Below are 25564 nucleotides of genomic sequence, written 5' to 3'. Positions count from 1 at the left end.
ACATCCTCGGGGCAAGTTCCTGGCTGACCATCCATCCTGTGGAGTATCTAAGATGCTAGTTTTGGAGGCCCGTTCAGAGGAATATGCCGGGTGACGGGGCACATCCTGGGTTGTGTTTCTGGAGTCAAAAGTTCCCACTACTCTTGTTGGGTACTTTTAAAGTTCAGACTGGATCTTGAAAAAGAAATAGCAAGCTTAGGGCATCTCAGAAACGTTACCACAGCAAACCAAGGTTTCTCATCATCCAGTGGGGTACAAAGGTTTCTCATTATCCAGTGGAGAACCAATTTAAGCTTGTTCCTGAATCCGTGGAATGACACCACTACTGTTTCTGTCCACACTTATAAAGTTGTACCTGGAAACCAGCAGCTTCCCCGCTGCGGCGTCAGAGCCCAGCCCCGGGCACCTCAGAAGAACGTCATGCAGAGAAGTCAGGCCTCTGAGCACTTTTCCAGGTTTGAAGCAGACGGAACTGTGGCTGGACGAGGCTGGAAGCTCTAAATTGAGAGTCAGGCCTCTTTGATGGGGTTGTGATGCTGAGGCTACAGTCCCCAATTATTCAATCAAATGCTCACCCAGGTGTTGCTGTGAAAGTATTTTGTGGATGTAATTAAAACCCCTAATCAGTTGCGTTTAAATTAATTAAGGGAGGTTGTCTTGGATAATCTGGGTGGACCTGACTGAATCCTTTGGAAGGAAGGCCTTAGAAGTAGAGCTCAGATTTCGGAGCGAGGAAAGAGAGAGAGGAAATTCCATCTCTGAACAGCAACTTCTGGCCATGCCTGTAGGGGTCCCCCTTACGGGGGTCTTCCTTTCATTAATGCTGCCCTGTGGACCTCAGACCTGCTCAGACAGCCCACAAGTGCATGAGCATCCTCTTTGTGAGATGAGCAGAGTTCACTGAAACAACCCCGATGGCCAGGAAGCCTCAGCTTGCTCCTGTAGCGGGGACCCCGTGGGTCTGGGCTGTAAATTCTGCGCCTGGATGGAGCAGTGGAGGGAAAGAGTAGAAAGCGGAGAAGTGCGAGAAAGCAGGCTTCAGGGGCTGGGCCAGACCTGAGCCTGCTGAGGGCTCAAGGGAAAGAGGAGGAAGGACCCACAGACCCAGGTCCTGTTTGATAATGGGCCACACGTGTAGGATAAACTGGGGCCGTGCGAAGACTTTGCACTAAGGCCCTCAGTGCATATCCGCCCTCACCCCACACCTGCTTCGTTCTTTGTAAAACTAGGCCAACCGTGCCCGAGATCCCACGCAAACCTCTGGCTGAGACTCCCTTCCCCAGGCCTCTCTCTGCCAAACCACACCCTCCTCTCCCTTCGAAACCTGATTTCACGCTCCAGGGTGCCACGATCGTCCCCCAGGTTGCAGCCATCTGGCTGCCGTTTGCCATCTCCAGACTTCCTGGGAACCCAACTGTCTCCCTTCTTCCGTGTCCCACAGACACACGTGGGCATCTGTTGCATGTGGGATGTCTGCAGGCCTCTGGTTATAAACCTCCCCTTTGCTCTCCGCTCGGGCCTTTTACTAGAACAAGAAATAACAGCACCTCTTGGGGCCTGGAAGCAGCTCTCCACCCGTGGGGTTCGGGGCACCACCAGCAGTCTGTTCACGCTGGAGCAAAGAAGGCCGATCAACCGCGAACTTGGCTTTTCCTTTCCTCCCAAATACAGGAGGCCCAGGGATTTAGGCCAGAACAGTCACCAGCTTTAGTTGGGAATCACATTTGATGCCCGTCCACCAAATCTTGTTGGTCCCCCTCTGGGGATGCCCACTCTCTCTTTCCATCCCCACAGAGGCCTCCCAGCTAAGGTTCCTGTCCCCCACCATCCCCCTACTTTTCTCGCTTCTTCCACATCACACCCCCCCCCCACCAACCCCATCCATTTCCAGAAGCAGCCTGAGGGATCTTTTTAGAAAGTTCATCATCACTCCTCCAGCCCCCAAACACACACTGATTCAATTTAATCCCATTGAAGACGCCAGGCACTGACCGAGGGAAGCAGCAGTGAACTGAGAATGTCGTATTGTCCCCCCTGAACTCAGCACGTAGGAGGGAGTCAGACAGAGACATGAAGCTGCCCGACAGCTGTTCAGTGTCCTGTTTTCCCATGGAGTTGGGCACGAGGTCTGACCCCTCATGGGGAGCTTGTCTAACTCGGCCCCAGGAGCCTCAGCATTCAGCCCCTCCCCACGTAGCCACAGCACACAGGCCCCTGCTGGCCCCTAACACACCAGGATCATCTTCATCGGCCACTCCTGCACCCCGTGATGCCGCTGTCACTTTCCTGGTGAATTCCTTCTCCTGTTTCCAAGTAAGCTTTGATATCTGCCTCGGGGAGTCTCCCTGAAGAATTGTGAGGCTGGGAAGAAAGCCATCTGGATCCCTTTTCCTCTAAGAATCCCACTGACCTCATCTCGACCGATGGTGTTTTAGCCACAAGACGGTGGAAACACTTTAGACACTCGTAGGGGCTGGGGCTGGGGAGGGAGAGGAAGGAGGGAGCAGGAAGGGAGGGAGGTGTGGGGAAGGGAGGGCACTCTGGAGCCGGTGTGGGTGGTGAGCCAGCATCCCCACCACGGATTCCACTTCTATTGAGCACCTGCTGTAATGCTGGATACGCCACGGACTGGTCCCTGCCCTCTGCATGCCAATGGGCTAGTGGGAGGAGACAGATTTACAGACAAACCACACCACGTCCCCATCCCTGTCAGACCCTGGCCCTAGACTCACCAACTGGACTTGGAGGTTGCAGTTGCATTTTTGTTTTTCTCCCACAGGACTTTGTTAGCTGTCTCTGATACAAAGGAAGCAGAAACAGACATGGTATGGAATAGAGTCAGCACACTTCACTGACTGAATTACTGAATATGTATAAGGCATCACTTCTATGTGGTAAAACTCACTCTTTACCTTGCACAGCTTTATGAGTTTTGATAAACACATACAATTGTGAGACCACGCCCACAATCGTCCCCTCAACCCAAAACATCCCCCCAGCTGCCCCTCTGTGGCCGACCTCGCCCCCCATCTCACCTGAGCCCCTGGCAACCCCACATCTGCTTTCTTTCTCTGTAATTCTGCCTTTCCGAGATGTCATAGAAATGGAATCTTACAGTAATTATACTAAAAATTCATTGACTCAGTTCTACACTTGTTCCCCCCTCCCCCTTTTTTTCTGCCGCATTTTCTTGGATCATTTCTGCATCAAACAATGATATAACATCATCTTTAGAGAGACTACAAAGACGGGCTTTCCTTAGTGTCACAACTTGTTACTGGAAATGCCACCCCTGGTGGGCAGTGCTTCTTGCCCTAAAGCACCAGCTCTTTGATCTCCTGACACCAGCGCCCCAGGGCCTTGGCCTTGGTGGAGCTGGTCCAGCTCAGCTGGGTCCTTCTCCTCCCCTGCTCCCACCTCCCTACAGCTGCTGTGGGTGACAGTGCCTGTAGGACCACCAGGTATGAGGGGTGATGCCTAAGCGGGGACAGAGATCATCCGCCCCACCCTCATCCCATGAAAGGCTGGGCTGCTTCTTCCTCCCAGGAGAACCCAGGCACCTTGGAAGGAGCCTGTACATGTAAGAGGCTTAAGCCTAAACATCTTCAAAGTAAGTCTGTCTCTGCCTGTGAATTTCCCTTAGGATAGCAGATGCAAAGATGGCACATCGGGCCCTTTAGTCCTTGGGAGACCTCTTCCTGCTCCCAGGAAAGAAAAAGGACACAACGTAAATTAGGAGATTCTGAACTAGGGACTTTCGTTAAAAGGATGGTGGAAGAGAAAGACGAACCTAAGTGCCTGAACACAGTTTCTGAATTACCTGTATTTTGCCGTTTCCTCTTTGCACAGTGGATGATGGCTAGTTACAGAGATAGCTTAAAATATGTTTTATCTATTCAGACTTCCTCACTTTTAATTGAGTTCCCTTGCATTTGTAGGGATGGTTTGGGCTTGTCTCCACTGATAAGCTGGTGACAGCCTATTTCTCAAATGGCAGAGACTGTTACAACTCATGCTTCTGGCACCTTCGCAAGATGACTGCTTACCTTGTGTGATCAGATGTGTTCTCTACCACTTGTCAAAGCCCACACTGATAAGCTGATCGTCTGTCACTGATACCAGGAAATTTAACGGAAATAAATTAAATTCTTTGAGCTTCCTGGACAGCCTTCATTTTGAGAGGAAGACTTCCAGCCAGCCCACCAGTGTGGGCTGGCTGGAAGGGTGAGATAGGAAAGCAAGCAAGTATTAAATGTTCATTTCATTGCTTGAGGATCTTATCATGGTACTGAAATAAGTTTGAGCCCCAGAGCCAGAAGGCTTTTGGGCCAATCACAAGTTACTTCTCGTGATCCTGGAATCCCGAGCCAGGGCTTTTTCAGAACTCCTTTCCTACATGACTCCCCTGCTATCCAAGGTCACCCACTTCCTTCCCTCTGATCTACCTCTTGGACCTCCTGGCACAGGTGAGCAGAAAAGCTCCAATGGGAAGACAGCTCTTAGATGCCCTGGTTTAGCAGATACAGCCTCTGCCTTTTAGGAAAGTAGTCATTAGGCCGATCACACACTGGGAAAAACAAAACCAAGACTCCACCTCCCACGTCTTTGCTCACGGGATGTTAAATCTCTTTAGGAAATAGCTATTCCCAAGTCCTGAAGTTCAGAACAGCCAGAAAATCAGGCACTTCAGGTCTCTGAAAGTCCACGTCATGGCCAGGTACTGGGAATGTTATGGTTGATCTTGCCTCGCAAGGGGATAAACACAGAGATGTAACTTCTCAGGTGAGTAGCATTTCAGATCACTGGGGCAGGAAGGGATGAAGCTGCCCACTTTGAATGGAGGGTCCACGGGGAATAGAGCAGATTCCAACACAGATTAGTAAGGGCACCATTGCCAGCTCCAAAAAGACCACAAGAAACCACTGGGTTTACGCAACAGCATATAAAACTCCCTTGCCAGATGCTCTAGAAACTTCCTCATCTACACTTGCAGGGTCTACCCAGACTGTAGCTCTGCCTTACAGGATCATGGAATTAGATCATGGAATACTCCCAAAGTAATTTTCTTGGTCCCATAAGAACAGAGAAAAACCAACTCTTTTCGGCCCAGGAACGGGTGTCCTAGAATGTTTTGGCTCCTTGCCTTTTTAAAACAGTCTTTGAATAATTCTTTCCATTTCAAGAAAACTAGCCTGTAGCTAAGTCCGGATGAGGCAGGAGATTCTTGTGGTGTCATTTCCCACGTGATGAGTATTGCACTGAGCACGTACACGGCTGTGGCTGCTTCGAGAGAGGAGTGTCCAGTCTCTTGACCTCCGATAAAGGTGCGGAACAAATTTTACCTTTGCAGGTAAGCTCCTGGAGGGCAGAGGCCATGGAGATCAGCTCCCAGCAAGTGGCAGAGACAGCAACCCAGGGATGGGTGGTGTGGGAATTTGGGGGGGAAGGTTTCTAGATTGTTCTCCCAGAGTCAGCTGGTAGCCAATGAGTGTTAGGTCCAGGCTTCCAACTGGAGCAAGAACTCAGCGTACCAGTTAGCAAGCACGCACCTCCGGCTCCAAGCCCACAGGAGTTTGGACACCCAGCTGGACTTCCGACGGTCCGGGGAGATCACGCGTCTCAACAGTTGATGGGAAGCACGATCCCATTTGCAGAATCCTGGCCCACAGCTCTCAGGTGCCCCAAACCTGACGGCTGTCTCCCTCTGACATACTCCCTTAACGCTGCAGCTCCCTCCTCCCTTTTGGGCCACCTCTCCGCTCACACATCACCTGCTCAGGGAAACCTTGGAGCCCCCCCAGGCAAGGACTGTTTCTCTAGTACATCCTCCGCTGGCATCCCCTGCTCTGCCTTTGTAACATTTATCTCAATTTGCGGTCACGTAACTGCAACTCTTAGTCTGGCTCTGGGTGGCATGAGAGCCCCTGAGGGCAGGCCCTTGGCCACGCGGCTCACCCCTGTGCGGGGGGGCAGCTGGCGGGAACGGAGAAGGTGAAGCAGAAGAATTTGTGCTAACTAGGAGCCGGTGGAGCATGGGGCACTGGTGGGCAGGCCAGGCCCCTGAGGACCAGGAATGAGGAAGGCACAGCCAGCTCTGAGCACGCTCTGTGCCTCTCTCTCTCAGCCGGGTCCTCGACACAGCATGTGGCCAGTGGGGTCACGGAAAGTGCCAGAGTTTGGGCTGACCCCCCTCCTCCACCCTCCCACTGCAGGAAGAGAATGGAGAGGTGGCCATGACATGCATTTATACCAGTGGCTTCAAGTAGGGCAAGTGCCATCCATACCTTATGGACGGTCCCAGGCTCACCTCCCTCCTGCCTGTCCCCCACCTCCCAGCCCCCAAAGGGTACAGGGCTGCAGAGGAACTGGCACCCAGAGGCGGTTCACCCTGTGTGCTAATGAGGTGGGGACAGACAGTGGCCTGTGGAACTGCTTTTCTGATCAGTTGCACACATGGCAGCACATCCCACAAGAGAAAGCCCAGGGACCACTGACTCTTCAGCGGAGCCTCTGCTTCAGACCGTGAAGGGAGCGTGGCAGCTGCCCCTGTATCTGAAGGCATGGGAAATCCCTTATGACTGTAAACTTGACGTTCTCCATCCACTTACAGAGGATAAATAACCAGTATCCTAATATTACTCCGCAGGAGAAGGCCTGCGCCCTCTGTGAACTGACTTTTCTCATTACATTCCTTGAAATCAGGGCTCAAAACACCACAGGAGAAAAAAATCATATACGACAGCAAGTCACCCCCTCCTTGTCCACGGCTTCTCATTTGTTTGGAGGAAAAAAGCTAACAGAGTTTGGCATCAACCAAACTGCAAATATTCAAAAAGTTCTTAATCACCACAAATTGGTACTTATTCATTGTGACTCTTTTCTCTGAAGATGATCCGTGATGCTTTGAAAAAGCAGGTCCCTCCTTCCCTCCCTCCCTCCCTCCTTCTTCCTGCCTGGCAAGGAAGTGAAGAAAGAGCCACCCTCGGGCTGTTCTTTAGTGAGCAGCTCTCAGGCACAACTGGAAAGATACAGAAACTTCCGCAAATATTAACTGTGCATAAGGATTCCTGACACTTGGAGGAAAGTAACTCTGCTTTTGAGCAGTGAGGATATTTAACAATATTTTTCTTTTCTTTTTTTATTTCCAGATTTAAATTCTGGAGAATGGTTTCTCTTTCTGGTGACCTGACTTTATGGTACCCAAGAGCTCTGTGACGCTAACCCAACATAGGGCTCTCTACTGACGCATCTTCCTCCACACGTTTCAAATTTTGTACCAGTGCACCTTCCCATCTTCAGCGCTTAAAGAGAGATGGCTTGTGCATCTCTTTTGCAAACACATTCACTTGCCTCTCTCTGAATGGGGAAGAGTCTGCCTTTCCAGCAATGGAGAAGAGCAAAACCAAACTGATGAATCTCAAATTCCCACAGAAGAGTCAGTTTGGGGAGACATAACCCTTAGGAAAAAAGCCTCATTGTTTTCAAATACAGGGGTACCAAATGAGTATAGTTAAAGAAAGGACATTTTGAATTTAGTCATTCGGCAAGAGATACACAGGAGGGAGACCCTTCTAGAAGGGCACGGGGTAGCCTTAGGTGCCAGAGCTCTAGTTGTCTGTAATTCCACAATGAAAAGTGTGTGCGAACGCTATTTGCAGGGAACAAGGGTGAACTCACAACCCTGAACCCCTTCAGGTCAGTCAACTGCCTTTCTGTCCCTCCCACCATTTTACATGTAACTGGTTCTACTGGTTTCCCAAATAGAGAAGTCTTCTGAAGGTTATCAGCCTGGCCAATTCCAACACAACCCTGCGAACTCCCCGGTACCATCACAGGATCAATTTGAAATATGATGCCGTAGAAATTTACAGTAAGGAACTGGTAGATTTGTTGCAACTTGGAAATAACTCTGTATGTGCAAAATTTAAAATGTGAGCGTCACACAATCATTTTCTACCTACTATATTAGCATCAGAAAAGGCACTCGAAACCAAAGGAAAAAGTCAATGGTCAGGTCCTCTTCTTGCCTGTGGAAAGAGCCCTGTCATAAAAGGAGGGCTATACAGGCTCAATGTGTCAAGAATGATTTCACCTTAGATGGTCTTTCTTTAATTAGTTTTTCCAAGACATAAATGACCTATCATCATTATGTAAATAAAATGGAAGCATTTGATTTTGCATGGAGTTATTTTACCTAAGTTTCCTTACTCCTTTCCAGGAACAAAGTCCAAACTGAACCACTGCTGCAGTGTGTGTAGGATATGGGAGGACAGGGTCTCCTGGGGCAGAAACGTTCAACTCTGGACTCATGAAACCTCCAGGCACCATTCTAAGCATTTGTAAAAAGAGAGTGAATGTAAAAACCTCTTTCCAACACAACCCTTGGGAAGCAGGGCGTCCCTGAATATTCTCTCTTGCATCAGGCTTGAATCGTTACCCGCGTTTTCTCTGAGGGCATACGGCTTGCCTGTGGTGGGTGCAAAGCGAGTAACAACCCGCCACATTACGATGCCACACTGCTCTCCATCTCCAAGAACAAGCTGGAGGAAACAGTGGGGCAGGCGTGGGACCACGTGCTGGCGGATGTGTCCGGGGGGAAAATCCCATCTGTAAAAGTTGAACCCAGAGCACCAACGCGGCCCAGCTCTGAGGCTGGGGACTGTATGCCCGCAGCAGCTACACCTCGAGTTCACGGATGCTCCAGGCTGTGAAAGCTTCTGGCTGCTTCTGTTCAGACTCGTGAAAGTTGCTGCCCAGAGCTCTGAGTGGGGAGCTGGGGGCCAGATTGAGCAGAACTAGCTCTTTCTGCAAACAAGTATAAAGAGGAGTGCCCCGGGGCCTGGGTACCCTGTTCATGAATCTTCAGAGCATCTCTACATTGTGGGCCAGGAATCTTCTAGATGTCCATCATTAAGGAGCCAGCGTGACTTGGTTACCCCCTACTCACATGCCTTGGTTAATTGCCGGGCTGAATTTGAATCTTTCTGGTTCAGAAACAGCGAGGTCTGGGTGGGAGCCAGGCTGAAGGGCGCACGACTACTTGTGAGCCTCGCAAGTTTGGGGCACATATTTCGGTGTGTAAGCAAGACCTAGGAGGACATGCTAAAGCTTCCTAAATAAAGAATTCCATTGAAGCTCTTTAGATTTGTCCAGCTGACTACAAAAGCACGTATAAATTGATGGCACCTCGCTCTGAACCGCCTTTAGTGGTCAGCTTGGCAATTCCTTTGTTATCTGATGCACTTGAAAGTTGTAAGATACATACCTGCTAATTTTCTTTTACTCCTTTGAATTCGTCCAAATTAAGGCAGTTTCAGTTTTGTCGGCCTGCCTCTGTCATCTGTCTTCCCTTCATCCCAGAAAGGGATGCCATTCCTTGTTTAGAGGAGATTTTTCACTGGCTTGCCAACGTTCCCTCCCGTTTTACTCAGATCGAGGTGCTGTTTTGAGTCTGATCAGAAGTTTTCGGTTCGCATCCACACACTGGTGACAGCCCTTCTGCCTGTCACTCTGGGCTGGGTCGGAACCGAGGGGTCACCCTGTGCAACAGTATCACTCTCAGATGGGGACTGGGGTTCAGAGAGGTGAAATGATGCCCGTGTGTTACAGCCGGATTTACCCAGAGCCGGCCAGCCCGTGAACCCCCAACTCAATGCTAAGCACCTCAGATGAGGATTGGAATCAAAGACTCTTCTGACTCCTGCGCTTCCTACAAACACACGGATATTTATTTTTGCCAAGTTGTTCTTGTGCCCTGTGTGATCCTAGTGAAACACCTGCCAGGAGCCTGGCCTCGGATACGGGTCCAAAAGGGCAGGAGACAGATTATCTGGTCAGTTGAAGAAAACCATTTCATTTACTCAGCAAACGAGGGACAATCTTCAGCGCTTTGACTCTTTTTACATAAATGACCTATGGTTAATTATCTCCCAGCTTTTATCCTTTAATCTCTAGGTTTAAATTCTCTAGTAGTAATTACCCCTAACCTCTCCCTGTAATCTCAACTGCACTCAAAAGCAAGTCTTCCTGCAGCAATTAAAAACAAAACAAAACAAAAAAACCCTCATTTTTTTTCACGCTAAACTATGATAACTAATTAGTACAATAATAATTTTCCCCCTTATCGAGATAATTGCATCTTTCAATATATTTTTCAGACTGGAGAGCTCGGTTGTGAAGGCATATTCTCGAAGGTTGAATGCAAGCATGTTTTCTTACCCATTCATTTGTGACTTCAATCATAACTATAAGGGCATCTTCTACTACAGGAATGCTAAATTACACATTATGTATGTTTCCAAGAACGTGAGATAAATTTTTAAACAGACCAGTAAGAATGATCATGTCACAAACTTAAACTGAGCTATAGGGTAGATTCCATAACTTCATTTAATATTGATAGCAGCTCAATTTAAATCTTGAAAAAACAAATACCTTTAATAAATTTGGTGTGAATGATTACATATTTTGATATAACTATCATACAGGAGTGTGTACATATATAAATCTATAGGTAGAATTATATACATTTCAATATATACCACATATATATTTTTTCTTCTCACATTTTTCTCTTTAGTAAAACAAAGCAGTTTTACTGTACATAGATGTGTGATGCTACATTAAGTCCTGAGTGATTTAAGGGATCGTTAATAAACTACAGTAAATTCTAGTCTTTCAGCTAAAGATCCAGTAGATTCAGTAACAAAAATGTGAACAGAATGTTTAAAAATATGCATTGTGAGGCGCTCGTTTTGTGCTTAGCGGAGAAAGCTTGAGAATGCACGGCCGCCATTTGGGAAAAACTTCTTGAATATTCAAGATTAAACAAATATCCTATTTGAATGGATTTATCGAAGTTGATGTCACCTACATCCAACGTGTCAAACATGGAAGACTCCAGTCATGACTGGACCGAAAATCCCTTTTGCAGAATATGAAATTCTGTGTAAACATCAGTGCTTAGGGATTATGTAAAAAGTTCAGACTCAAATGGGGAAAAAGCAAAATACAATGAAATAATGTAAAATCCTTTTCTTGGGAGCCAGCCACATGGAAGGAATATAAAAAAATAAGAGTGTATTTTGGTGAAAGAGGAAACCAGATGACAGTCATTAGGGAGGTGTGGTCAGCCACCCACCTCGGGAAGCCCCAGGCTGGCTCGGCCCCGGGGGCCCAGGGTGATGGAGCCATGGGGACAGATTCTGCACACAACAGGGAGAAGGCCACATTCACACGCGAGGGGCAGGGACAGCCGCCGTCAAGGTCACCGTCAGCCAGCCCAGCCCCCCAGCCCCGCGCTCCGCTCAGGCACTAGGAGGAAGCGGTGAGGGGTCCAGGCCCCTGGCTGGGGGGGCCGCTCGGACGAGAAGGCACTGCGTGGCATGGCCCCATCACCGGCCCTACCCCGTCCCGTGGCTGCTGTAGTCGAAGACGCCCTTCTTGAAGAACGGCGAGAACTCGCAGATGGTGTGTTTGGACAGTGTCAGCCCCACCTTGTCGATGTGCAGCGGGGACGTCGCTGACTGGAGCATCACGCTGAAAAAGTCCCTGAGGTACCTCTGGGGAAGAGACAAGAGGCAAAAACACGGTCAAGACACTGTGGGGCGGGGGGAGGGGGGAGGAACGTCCCGTGGGGCGTGGAGGAGCTGCCACTGTCGTTAGAAACAGCGCAGGGACCCTCCGCCGCCGCCTTTGCCCCATCAGACCCACCTGGGGAGCAGCCATGGTGCCCAGCGTGCAGGCGACACTTCCTGGCTCCTACGACACGGCTTGGACCTGTCTGCACACAACGCCCAGAGGAATGCTGGGCAGTGGTGGCCGGGCTTGGTGTCTGCGTTCCAGCAACATTGTTTCTAGTTAATAGTCATTTCCACCCCCGCCCAATCACTCATTAAAAGGCAACTGAGAGGAGAACAAAAAGGCTAGCGGTCTGCACGATGCTAAACGTGCATTTTTAAAGGACACAGGCCTTCTCTGCTTTGGATCCTTCTCATAAACCAAAGGAAAAGCAATACTGGGGACGAGAGGGTCCGTAGCAAGCACTGATATTTACAGACCCCTTTACAAATCCTATGATCACCAGTAAAAGGAAGTTGTTGCTAAGATTAATTGCTCTGAACCCCGTGTTCGCCCCTCTCCCCTGCACACGCCTGTCACAGCACTGGCCGCCTCTTCTGGCACCAAACATGCAAAGCACGTCTGAGACCAGGACCCAAGATGCTGGGGCTGAAATCAGACATGGGTGCCAGCAGGATGTGTTAAAGGAAAAGAGGACACAGAAATAGTTCACATATTTCAGGTCAGGGGGAAGTCGAATTCAGCTACCTGAACGAATTGCCAACCTCAAATTTGCCTCTGAAAGAAGACATTCTGCTTAAGGAAAATGTTAGCTACTTTGTTAAAAACAGTAACAAGGATTACTAATAATTAACATTTGTATAGCAATTTACAGATTCTAAAAATCTTCAAACTTCTAATTTTTTATGCTTTATGGATGTATAACTGATGCCCAATAACTGCATATCCTTCAAATGTACTCATCAACTGAGGAGCATTGACACACGTAGATGCCTGTGAAACCTTCACCAAAGCAAGGTGACAAACATTTGTACCACACCCAAAAGTTTCCTAAGTCACCTAATTTTACCTTATCTTCATAAGATAAAATACCTTCATACTCTTCATAAGCTATCTTCATAAGTTATCTTCATACTCTGCCTAGAATTAGCTCTTTTTATTACTGTAACACCCATTATCCGGGGAACAAGGCTAGTAACCGAGAGAGAAGACTTGAAAACAAGGGTTTTTAATTCAAACTCTGTTTCCTTTGTTCAATATTCCTAACTTCCTGGTCTCACGGTCATTGCTCAAGAAGGGCTCTTGAAATAGAGATCAGGTAGAGCTAAGAAGGTGCCAAAACCAATTTCTAGAAAATGAAGACCTTGCTCCAGTACTTATTTGCATCAGAGAAGCAAAAGGGAACCTGCCTTGATTTTTCTGTGGGGAAGGAAAGTTGAGAACACTGACCTCGAAGGACCCGAGGTCCAGCAAACACAGTTACTAGCAAATATCGACCACACTCGACCAGCGAACGCTCGCGATGAAATGCATGTGTGCAGCTAACTGTGCAAGATGGAGAGAGAGATGATCTGGCACAAGGAGGACGGGGAGCGCCCTCACTGCTGTGTGTGAGCTACACCCCTTCGTGGTGAGATGTGGGAAGAGAATCGTCATCTCAGCAGCTCCTGTGCAGCCTGTGTCCCCACGGCCACGCTCAAATGTGGACTAAAGCGCAAGACAAGCTTGCCTTCCCGATGAATTCTAACCGAATGGAAGGTGTTAAATCCGGCAACAGATGTTGCATCAACATCTGTCATGATTAGTTCATGAAGCAGGGGCCCTTTGAAGGGCCAGTAAAGCCTGAAGGGATAATGAAAAGAGAAGTGAAAATAAAAACTAGAAAAACAAGGCAAAGAGAACGTATTGGAGACCCCCTTCCCTTCCCTGACCAGGCAGCACCATAAAGAGAGAGCAGGGAAGTAGCTGCAGGTGATGGTTTTTCTTAAAATGAACGCATCAGTACACCTCAATGAAACCACCAGACGGAAGGATCTAATCCAAGTGATTTTAAGCATTACGGAAGAGCTTTTTCTTTGCAAGACAAATCTCCACTCAGCAGAACAGGGCAGCCTTGGCTCCCTTTACCTAGACCGTGACCTCAGGATGCTCTAAAGTGTATGAGGTGAGTCGTCTGTGTCCAGAGCCACAGGCTTGAGGTGGGCTGAGCAAATTCTTTCTGGTGAATGACAAACCCAAAGGGCTAGGGGTGGAGCTGGGGACACCAGACGGAACTAAATTTCCAGAAGGCTCCTGAGGTCACAGACAGCATCTCACTCTTCTCTCTAATTCCACGTCATCCTGGGCACACTGCCGAGCTGGGGAAAAGTGCTTACAAGCAACCTTGATGACTGATTTTGATGAGTTAATTTTTTAAAAAATTGAAGTGTACAAAGAGAAAACAGCAACCATCATGAATGTACAGCCTAATGACTTTTCAAAAAGTGAACACGCTGGCATGCTCAGCATCGGGATAAAAATATCACAACATTTTTGGAGCCCAGGCAGCCCTCTGCACACTCTTTCCTTTCAGGGTAACTGCCATCTTGGCTTCTGGCACCATCGATTAGTTTTGCCAGGTTTTGAACTTCATATTGATGGGGTCCCACAGGGTGCACTCTTCTGTATCTGGTTTCCACTGCTGAACATGATGTTTGTGAGATTCGTGCACCCGGCTGGGTGAGCTGTGGTCTGTTCGTTTCAACTGCTGCGTAATATTCCACGTGACCATGCCCACCACTGACTGGAACGGAGGGGTGTGCAGGGGTGATGAGTTCGATTCTTTTGTCTGCACTTCTTCAGTAATGAAATCTACTTCCATATAATGGTGTCGGGTGAGTCAAGTTTACTGCTATTCCTCCAATAAAGAAGTTTCCCCTTAGGGCTTCAGGCCTCGGTCCAAGACCAGACATTGTACTAGAAGGCTGCTACTGCATGCAGTCAATATACATTATAAATATATGTAAAATACATACTTAAATACACACATTTATATTAGTAATTTTTGTTGCCTGTGCCTCCAATGTTTTCCACAGCACCTGCGGCTGAAGGGAGAAAAGTAAAGTGCTTCCTGTCAAAGCTCTGCCTCTACTGTTGATCCACAGATACTCCCGCCCTCCCTGGTGTGTGAAAACAAGTCCAGAAGCCAAGCTGCCTCCCCAGGGCAGTTCACTTTATAGGAGAGCATTACAAAAACTCAAGGACATCGGGAATTTCAGTGGCTTATCAGGGTCAGAAGGGCAAAGCAGAAGAAGGATCTGTGAAATCCAATATCCAATTTGTTTCTTTCACATGGCATCTTCTCCATTAAAATCAGAAAGAAAAGCAGGCAAATTTAAATCTCTGTAGCCATCAGGGACCACACAAGGCCGGCAACCCTTGCCCGCCCTGGTAGTGGGGGGTCACACCTGAGTCTCTGCTCTGCAAACTACCCAAGGTCAGGGCCGCTGAGAAGGTTCGGCAACATTCCCAGCCCTGCCTCGGATACTTGGAGGACGAAAGTCAGAGGAAACCCAATCTTCTCTCAGGAAGATCGCAAACTGGGAAGTGGCAGAGCAAGAGGGGGTCTGGAGATGTCAGAGTGATCAATTGAGGGTAAGGAGGGGACTAGGAAATGGAGCACAAAGGCATGCAAGGGGCCGGCTGGAAGAGGGAGCGAGAGGATGGGACGGGATACAGCGGGGAAGAGAAGATGAAGGGAGAGAAGGAAAACAGCACGACTATGCTGGAGACGGAGGCCCGTGAGTTGTTTTCCAAGTTGGCAGAAAAGGTTTACGAATAACAGAGATATTAGACATCTATCTAGGTTTTTTACTTTTAGCCTCCTGGACCAGCACTATCAAATATAAGGTCTTTTCTTATCGATGCTTTCAGAAAATCAAGTGTAGGTGGCTAACCTTTAAGGCATACTTCAGTACTGACGCTGAATACCTTGACTTCATAAACTGTCCTTCTACAGGCTGTGGGCATGTTTCATTGTTTTTTTTTAAAAGGCAATCTACACAGGGGGGCAGTGAGCGGGCCGGGGGGAGGCAGAAGTCACCGGGAGAGATGGGCCCCCCGTGGGTCTGTTCCACACAAAATGTGAAACTGGCATGTGCTTTGTAAAATCCCCGCAGAACAAAAATGAAATCCTGCAGGGGACCGTGAGCTTTCAAAGGGGAGGCCATTCATCAAAGGCTTGCAATGTTCTAGGCACGCTGAGAGCTTTTAACGGTCTACCTCATTTAATTACCACAACAACTCTATGAGGTAGAGACTATTATTATCGCCATCTTCTCGATGCAAAAACTGAGGTCTGGTAGGCTTAAGTGACGTCCCAGAGGTCACAGAGCATGGAAGTGGGACAGTGAGGACTCACACCCACATCTCCCTGACTGCCCTTCCTCTGTTCCCCTTCCCAAACAGCATTCAGATTCCCTTCTGAAAAATACCTTCCCCTTCTTCGGGGATTGGTTACCTGGCTGACTTATGGCAGAGGATTGGTGATTTTTTTTCCCATTCACAGTCTGGGATGGGTACCTCATACCCAAACTGCTAATCAAGATACCACTTGGGGCCTGCTGGGACCAAAGGGTCCTCTGGGGCAAGCCTCTTCCAGACTGCAGAGCTGGTGCCATAGAGCATTTCAAGAGTTTACGTAAGACATTCAGGGCAGATGCAGAAGAGTTTCTGATCTGCCCATTCTGTCTGTGGTCTTTGTAAGGAAGTGGGCTTACAAAGTCCTTTTTTTACTGTTTGCCATAAAGTTAATTGACCGTCCCCTGGGGTGTTGGCAGGTACCCATCAGGAATCAGAGGAAGCCTTCCATCTACACCATATCCAACTCCTGGGGGTCCAGGCTGTTGCGGGATCAAGGCATCTGCCCAGGGCACTTCTCTTAGGAAGAGGTCAATCCTAAGAGGCTTTCAGATGGGTCAGTGCATCCCAGAGGTCCATTCCCACCCAAGCAGTCAGCTGGAAGCCTCCTGCCCCAAACCGAGATACACACAGGGGCCAATTTTTAAAATTCCAACACCATTTCAAAACACAACCACCAGGAGACGGCTTAAAGATGGCGGAAGAGTAAGACGCGGAGATCTCCTTCCTCCTCACAGAGACATCAGAAATACATCTACACGTGGAGCTTCTCCTGTAGAGCACCCACCGAACGCTGGCAGAGGACCTCGGACCTCCAAAAAGGCAAGAAACTCCCCACATATCTGGGTAGGGCAAAAGAAAAAAGAATAAACAGGGACAAAAGAATAGGGACGGGACCTACGCCAGTGGGAGGGAGCCGAGAAGGAGGAAAGACTCTCACACACTAGAGGCCCCTTCGCGGGCGGAGACTGCGGGCGCCGGAGGGGGAAGCTCCGGAGCCGCGGAGGACAGCTCAGGCACAGGGGTGCGGAGGGCAAAGCGGAGAGATTCCCGCAGAGGATCGGTGCCGACCGGCGCTCACCAGCCCGAGAGGGTTGTCTGCTCGCCCGCCGGGGCGGGCGGGGCCGGGAGCTGAGGCTCGGGCTTCAGTCGGATCCCGGGGAAAGGGCTGGAGTTGGCAGAGTGAAGACAGCTTGAAGGGGTTAGTGCGCCACGGCTGGCCGGGAGGGAGTTCGGGAGAAGTCTGGAGCTGCCGAAGAGGCAAGAGACCTTTTCCTCCCTCTTTGCTGCCTGGGCGCGAGGAGAGGGGATTAAGTGCGCTGCTTAAAGGAGCCCTAGAACCGGGCGCGGAGCTGCCGAAGAGACAAGAGACTTTTTCTTGCCTCTTTGCTTCCTCGGGTGTGAGGTGAGGGGATTAAGAGCACCGCGTAGAGGAGCTCCAGAAACGGGCGCGAGCCGCGGCTGTCGGCACGGACAGTAGAGACGGGTGTCGGACGCTAAGGTTGCTGCTGCCACCACCAAGAGGCCTGTGTGTGAGCACAGGTCACTCTCCACACCGGCCCTCCCGGGAGCCCGTGCAGTCCGCCACTGCCAGGGTCCCGGGATCCAGGGACAGCTTCCCCGGGAGAACGCACGGCGCGCCTTGGGCCTGTGCAGCGTCACGTCGGCCTCTGACGTCGCGGACTCGCCCCGCCCCCGTGCCACTCCCTCCCCCCAGCCTGAGTGAGCTGGAGCCCCCGAATCAACTGCTCCTTTAACATCGTCCTGTCTGAGAGAAGGGCAGTCGCCCTCGGACAACCTACACGCAGAGGCGGGACCAAGTCCAAAGCTGAACCCCAGGAGCTGTGCGAACAGAGAGGAGAGGGGGAGATCTCTCCCAACAGCCTCAGAAGCGGCGGATTAAAGCTCCACAATCAACTTGAAGTGCCCTGCATCTGTTGAAACCCTGAATAGACAACGAATCATCCCAAGTTGAGGAGGTGGACTTTGGGAGCAAGATATACTATTATTTTCCCCTTTTTTTTCTTTTTGTGGGTGTGTATGTGTGTGCTGCTGTGTGAGATTTTGTCTGTATAGCTTTGCTTGCACCATTTGTCCTAGGGTTAGACCGACCCATTTTTCTGTTTTTTGTTTGTTTGTTTGTTTGTTTTGTTTTGTTTTTTAAAAGGAAATTTTTCTTCTTAATAATTATTTTTTATTTTAATAACTATACTTTATACTACTCTGTCTTCTCCCTTTCTTTCTTCCTTTCTTCCCTCCTTCCCTCCTTTCTTCCTTCCTTCCCCCTTCTTTCCTCCCTTCCTCTCTTCCTTCCTCCCTTTCTTCCTCTGCACCTTCCGTCCTTGCTTTCTTGCTTCCTTCCTTCATTTCTTCCTTCCTTTCTTCCTTCCTTCCCTCCCTCCCTCCTTCCTTCCTTTTCTTTCCTCTCTATTTATTCTACCTTTTATTTTGAGCCGTGTGGATTAAAGGTTCTTGGTGCCCCAGCCAGGCACCAGGGCGGTGTCCCTGAGGTGGGAGAACCAACCTCAAGACACTAGTCCACAAGAGACCTCCGAGCTCCACGTAATATCAGACGGCGAAAATCTCCCAGAGACCTCCATCTCAACACCAAGACCCAGCTTCACTCAAGGACCAGCAAAGAACAGTGCTGGACACCCTATCCCCAACAAAGAGCAAGACAGGTCTACAGCCCCATCCATTAGCAGAGAGGCTGCCTAAAATCATAATAAGGTTACCAACATCCCCAAACACACCACCAGACGAGGACCTGCCCACCAGAAGGACAAGATCCAGCCTCATCCACCAGAACAGAGGCACTAGTTCCCCCAACCAGGGAATCTACTCAACCCACTGAACCAACCTTAGCCACTGGGGACAGCCACCAAAAACAACAGGAACTACGAACCTGCAGCGTGCAAAAAGGAAACCTCAAACACAGTAAGATAAGCGAAATGAGAAGACAGAAAAACACACAGCAGATGAAGGAGCAAGATAAAAACACACCAGACCTAACAGATGAAGAGGTAATAGCCAATCTACCTGAAAGAGAATTTAGAATAATGATGGTGAAGATGATGCAAAATCTTGGAAATAGAATAGACAATTTGCAAGAAACAGTTAACAAGGACCTAGAAGAAATAAAGAGGAAGCAAGCAACGATGAGCAACACAATAAATGAAATTAAAAATACTCTAGATGGGATCAATAGCAGAATAACTGAGGCAGAAGGACGGATAAGTGACCTGGAAGATAAAATAGTGGAAATAACTACTGCAGAGCAGAAGAAAGAAAAAAGAATGAAAAGAACTGAGGACAGTCTCAGAGACCTCTGGGACAACATTAAACGCACCAACATTCGAATTATAGGGGTCCCAGAAGAAGAAGAGAAAAAGAAAGGGACTGAGAAAATATTTGAAGAGATTATAGTTGAAAACTTCCCTAATATAGGAAAGGAAATAGTCAATCAAGTCCAGGAAGCACAGAGAGTTCCATACAGGATAAACCCAAAGAGAAACACGCCACGACACATAATAATCAAACTGTCAAAAATTAAATACAAAGAAAACATATTAAAAGCAGCAAGGGAAAAACAACAAATAACACACAAGGGAATCCCCATAAGATTAACATCTGATCTTTCAGCAGAAACTCTACAAGCCAGAAGGGAGTGGCAGGACATATTTAAAGTGATGAAGGAAAAAAACCTACAACCAAGATTACTCTACCCAGCAAGGATCTCATTCAGATTTGATGGAGAAATTAAAACCTTTACAGACAAGCAAAAACTGAGAGAGTTCAGCACCACCAAACCAGCTCTACAACAAATCCTAAAGGAACTTCTCTAGGCAAGAAACACAAGAGAAGGAAAAGACCTACAAGAACAACCCAAAACAAGTAAATGGTAATAGGAACATACATATCGATAATTACCTTAAATGTAAATGGATTAAATGCTCCCACCAAAAGACACAGACTGGCTGAATGGATACAAAAACAAGACCCATATATATGCTGTCTACAAGAGACCCACTTCAGACCTAGGGACACATACAGACTGAAAGTAAGGGGATGGAAAAAGATATTCCATGCAAATGGAAATCAGAAGAAAGCTGGAGTAGCAATTCTCATATCAGACAAAATAGACTTTAAAATAAAGACTATTACAAGAGACAAAGAAGGACACTACATAATGATCAAGGGATCGATCCATGAAGAAGATATAACAATTGTAAATATTTATGCACCCAACATAGGAGCACCTCAATACATAAGGCAAATACTAACAGCCTTAAAAGGGGAAATCGACAGCAACACAATTATAATGGGGGACTTTAACACCCCACTGTCACCAATGGACAGATCATCCAAAATGAAAATAAATAAGGAAACACAAGCTTTAAATGATACATTACACAAGATGGACTTAATTGATATTTATAGGACATTCCATCCAAAAACAACAGAATACACATTTTTCTCAAGTGCTCATGGAACATTCTCCAGGATTGATCATATATTGGGTCACAAATCTAGCCTTGGCAAATTTAAGAAAATTGAAATCGTATCAAGTATCTTTTCCGACCACAATGCTATGAGACTAAATATCAATTATAGGAAAAGATCTGTAAAAAATACAAACACATGGAGGCTAAACAATACACTACTTAATAACGAAGTGATCACTGAAGAAATCAAAGAGGAAATCAAAAAATACTTAGAAACAAATGACAATGGAGACACAACGACCCAAAACCTATGGGATACAGCAAAAGCAGTTCTAAGAGGCAAGTTTATAGCAATACAATCATACCTTAAGAAACAGGAAACATCTCGAATAAACAACCTAACTTTGCACTTAAAGCAATTAGAGAAAGAAGAACAAAAAACCCCCAAGTTTAGCAGAAGGAAAGAAATCATAAAGATCAGATCAGAAATAAATGAAAAAGAAGTGAAGGAAACAATAGCAAAGATCAATAAAACTAAAAGCTGGTTCTTTGAGAAGATAAATAAAATTGATAAACCATTAGCCAGACTCATCAAGAATAAAAGGGAGAAGACTCAAATCAATAGAATTAGAAATGAAAAAGGAGATATAACAACTGACACTGCAGAAATACAAAAGATTATTAGAGATTACTACAAGCAACTGTATGCCAATAAAATGGACAACCTGGAAGAAATGGACAAATTCTTAGAAATGCACAACCTGCCGAGACTGAACCAGGAAGAAATAGAAAATATGAACAGACCAATCACAAGCACTGAAATTGAAACTGTGATTAAAAATCTTCCAGCAAACAAAAGTCCAGGACCAGATGGCTTCACAGGCGAATTCTATCAAACATTTAGAGAAGAGCTAACACCTATCCTTCTCAAACTCTTCCAACAGATAGCAGAGGGAGGAACACTCCCAAACTCATTCTATGAGGCCAACATCACCCTGATACCAAAACCAGACAAAGACGTCACAAAGAAAGAAAACTACAGGCCAATATCACTGATGAACATAGATGCAAAAATCCTCAACAAAATATTAGCAAACAGAATCCAACAGCACATTAAAAGGATCATACACCATGATCAAGTGGGGTTTATCCCAGGAATGCAAGGATTCTTCAATATACGCAAATCAATCAATGTGATACACCATATCAACAAACTGAAGGAGAAAAACCATATGATCATCTCAATAGATGCAGAGAAAGCTTTTGACAAAATTCAACACTCATTTATGATAAAAACCTTGCAGAAAGTGGGCATAGAGGGAACTTTCCTCAACATAATAAAGGCCATATATGACAAACCCACAGCTAGCATCGTTCTCAATGGTGAAAAACTGAAACCATTTCCACTAAGATCAGGAACAAGACAAGGTTGCCCACTCTCACCACTCTTATTCAACATAGTTTTGGAAGTTCTAGCCACAGCAATCAGAGAAGAAAAAGAAATAAAAGGAATCCAAATAGGAAAAGAAGAAGTAAAGCTGTCACTGTTTGCAGATGACATGATACTATACATAGAGAATCCTAAGGATGCTACCAGAAAACTACTAGAGCTAATCAATGAATTTGGTAAAGTAGCAGGATACAAAATTAATGCACAGAAATCTCTGGCATTCTTATACACTAATGATGAAAAATCTGAGAGTGAAATTAAGAAAACGCTCCCATTTACCATTGCAACAAAAAGAATAAAATATCTAGGAATAAACCTACCTAAGGAGACAAAAGACTTGTATGCAGAAAACTATAAGACACTGATGAAAGAAATTAAAGATGATACAAATAGGTGGAGAAATATACCATGTTCTTGGATTGGAAGAATCAACATTGTGAAAATGACTATACTACCCAAAGCAATCTACCGATTCAATGCAATCCCTATCAAATTACCACTGGCATTTTTTACAGAACTAGAACAAAAAATTTCACAATTTGTATGGAAACACAAAAGACCCCGAATAGCCAAAGCAATCTTGAGAACGAGAAATGGAGCTGGAGGAATTAGGCTCCCTGACTTCAGACTCTACTACAAGGCTACAGTAATCAAGACAATATGGTACTGGCACAAAAACAGAAATATAGATCAATGGAACAGGATAGAGAGCCCAGAGATAAACCCACACACATATGGTCACCTTATCTTTGATAAAGGAGGGAAGGATACACAGTGGAGAAAAGACAGCCTCTTCAATAAGTGGTGCTGGGAAAACTGGACAGCTACATGTAAAAGTATGAAATTAGAACAATCCCTAACACCACACACAAAAATAAACTCAAAATGGGTTAAAGACCTAAATGTAAGGCCAGACACTATCAAACTCTTAGAGGAAAACATAGGCAGAACACTATACGACATAAATCACAGCAAGATCCTTTTTGACCCATCTCCTAGAGAAATGGAAATAAAAACACAAATAAACAAATGGGACCTAATGAAACTTAAAAGCTTTTGCACAGCAAAGGATACCATAAACAAGACCAAAAGACAACCCTCAGAATGGGAGAAAATATTTGCAAATGAAGCAACTGACAAAGGATTAATTTCCAAAATTTATAAGCAACTCATGCAGCTCAATAACAAAAAAACAAACAACCCAATCCAAAAATGGGCAGAAGAACTAAATAGACATTTCTCTAAAGAAGATATACAGATTGCTAACAAACACATGAAAGAATGCTCAACCTCATTAATCATTAGAGAAATGCAAATCAAAACTACAATGAGATATCATCTCACACCGGTCAGATTGGCCATCATCAAAAACTCTAGAAACAATAAATGCTGGAGAGGGTGTGGAGAAAAGGGAACCCTCTTGCACTGCTGGTGGGAATGTGAATTGATACAGCCGCTATGGAGAACAGTATGGAGGTTCCTTAAAAAACTACAAATAGAACTACCATACGACCCAGCAATCCCACTACTGGGAATATACCCTGAGAAAACTATAATTCAGAAGGACTCATGTACCAAAATGTTCATTGCAGCTCTATTTACAATAGCCAGGACATGGAAGCAACCTAAGTGTCCATCAACAGATGAATGGATAAAGAAGATGTGGCACATATATACAATGGAATATTACTCAGCCATAAAAAGAAATGAAACTGAGTTATTTATAATGAGGTGGATGGACCTGGAGTCTGTCATACAGAGTGAAGTAAGTCAGAAGGAGAAAAACAAATACCGTATGCTAACACATATATATGGACTCTAAGGGAAAAAAATGTCATGAAGAGGTTAGTGGTAGGACGGGAATAAAACACAGACTCACTCGAGCATGGACTTGAGGATATGGGGAGGGGGAGGGGTGGGCTGTGACGAAGTGGGGGAGTGGCAGGGACATATATACACTATCAAATGTAAATTAGATAGCTGGTGGGAAGCTGCTGCATAGCACAGGGAGATCACCTCTGTGCTGTGTGACCGCCTGGGGGGGTGGGATAGGGAGGGTGATGCAAGAGGGAGGAGATGTGGGAGCATGTGTGTATGTATAACTGATTTAGTTTGTTGTAGAGGGAAAACTAACACACTATTGTAAAACAATTATACTCCAATAAAGATGTTAAAAAAAAAATAAATAAAAATAAAAATTAAATTTAAAAAAAAAAAAAAAAAAAAAAAAAAAAAAAAAACACAACCACCAAACATTATTAATCTTTGAACCAAAATACAGGCTAATATGGTCTGTTGGCTGTGTTAATGAGTTCTGAAAGGCAAAACACACTCCCTACAGCAACACAGGGCAATTCAGCAAGAATTTAGTCAATTATTTTAGAGCTTTAGCCTGGTACTTCAATCAACACACTGCATTAAGGGAAAAAAATGAAAATATAATGTGTTGCTACACGCTACTTTAGACATTCTTGACGAAGGTCATAATATTAACAAGATTCACGTGTGACCTACTATATGAAAGTAAGGAAAAGTACTTGAGTTTCTGGAATAACCTGGGTAAAAGCTGGCCTTCCGGTAGCCTCTGCTGGGTTTTTCCTTTCAACTTGGTAACTTCTGGATAAAATGCTAGTCTGCTCATAGGGATGACCACGTGCTCTACAGCCCATCCAGGCAAAAACCTGGGAGCTCAGCAGGGCGTTAAACAGTGTGGCCCCTCCCATCTTGCAGCCATTCCCTTTCAAGTCTGGGATCTGGAAGGAAAGGAACGTTTGAGATCAGGGAAAGGAGGGAAGGTGTGTGGTACCCAAGCTCAGCGAAGGATGTGAGCAGGGAGCAAGGCCAGCGTGTGGAGGGCTCAGCCTGGGGAAAAGCAGGGCTTGAAGGAGATTATGACGGGCCTTGAACCTGGCTGTGGGTCTGCCGGTACTTGGTACTGATACAAAGTGCCTTTCCTGGCTCAGGAGCTCCTATGACCTCTGAGACACACTGAGGAAGAGGAAGACAGGTGTGTGGATCTTCTGTTTACAGATGAGAAGACTGAGATCTCAAGGGACTTAGCCAAGGTCGACGACTGCAAGAGGCTGACAAAATGACTGGCTCTTCAAATTGGGAGAAAGTCCTCGAAATTCTTGAGGAAAACACTTTAAGCCTGCAACGTAAGGTGTGAACGTAAATGTAAACGCAGCCCCACTCTCTGGGGCTGTTAACACCCCGCTCATGTAGGCTCTCAGAATCTACCTTGAATTTCAATCAACCACCACGTGCGCCCGTGTGGTGTGTGTGTGTGTGTGTGTGTGTGTGCGCGTGTGTGTGTGTGTTTGTGTGTATAAGAGATGGGAATGAGAATAGGGCCTCAGAAGCGTTTGAAAGACCTTATCTTTTTATCTTTTGGCTTCCTTCCTTCTATTTTAATTAGCAGGGGGATAAAGTCATGACCATTTTATGTTATTAAAAAGTTTCCAGGGCTTCCCTGGTGGCGAGGTGGTTGAGAGTCCACCTGCCGATGCAGGGGATACAGGTTCGTGCCCCAGTCCGGGAGGATCCCACGTGCCGTGGAGCGGCTGGGCCCGTGAGCCATGGCCGCTGAGCCTGCGCGTCCGGAGCCTGTGCTCTGCAACGGGAGAGGCCACAGCAGTGAGAGGCCCGTGTACAGAAAAAAAAAAAAAAAAAAGTTTCCGTTTTAATAGGG

General features: G+C 46.6%; 1 protein-coding gene across 5 annotated transcripts in view; it reads right to left on the bottom strand.

Moving 5' to 3' along the window:
• Positions 1-10373: 10373 nt before the first annotated feature.
• The window catches only part of KIF16B (kinesin family member 16B), a 296484-nt gene continuing 281293 nt past the window's right edge, over positions 10374-25564 (bottom strand). For all 5 annotated transcript variants that reach the window (XM_067012363.1, XM_059037575.2, XM_059037574.2 and 2 more), the window contains one exon: positions 10374-11561. In XM_067012363.1, coding sequence (XP_066868464.1) covers positions 11403-11561 — 159 coding nt within the window. In that variant the 3' untranslated portion in view covers positions 10374-11402. The remainder of the gene's footprint in view (positions 11562-25564) is intronic.

This window comes from Kogia breviceps, chromosome 14, assembly GCF_026419965.1.
Source record: "Kogia breviceps isolate mKogBre1 chromosome 14, mKogBre1 haplotype 1, whole genome shotgun sequence".
In the NCBI taxonomy this organism is placed as follows: domain Eukaryota; kingdom Metazoa; phylum Chordata; class Mammalia; order Artiodactyla; family Physeteridae; genus Kogia; species Kogia breviceps.
Note: the sequence above shows the minus strand (reverse complement) of the source record. Positions and strands in the feature narration are given on the sequence as shown.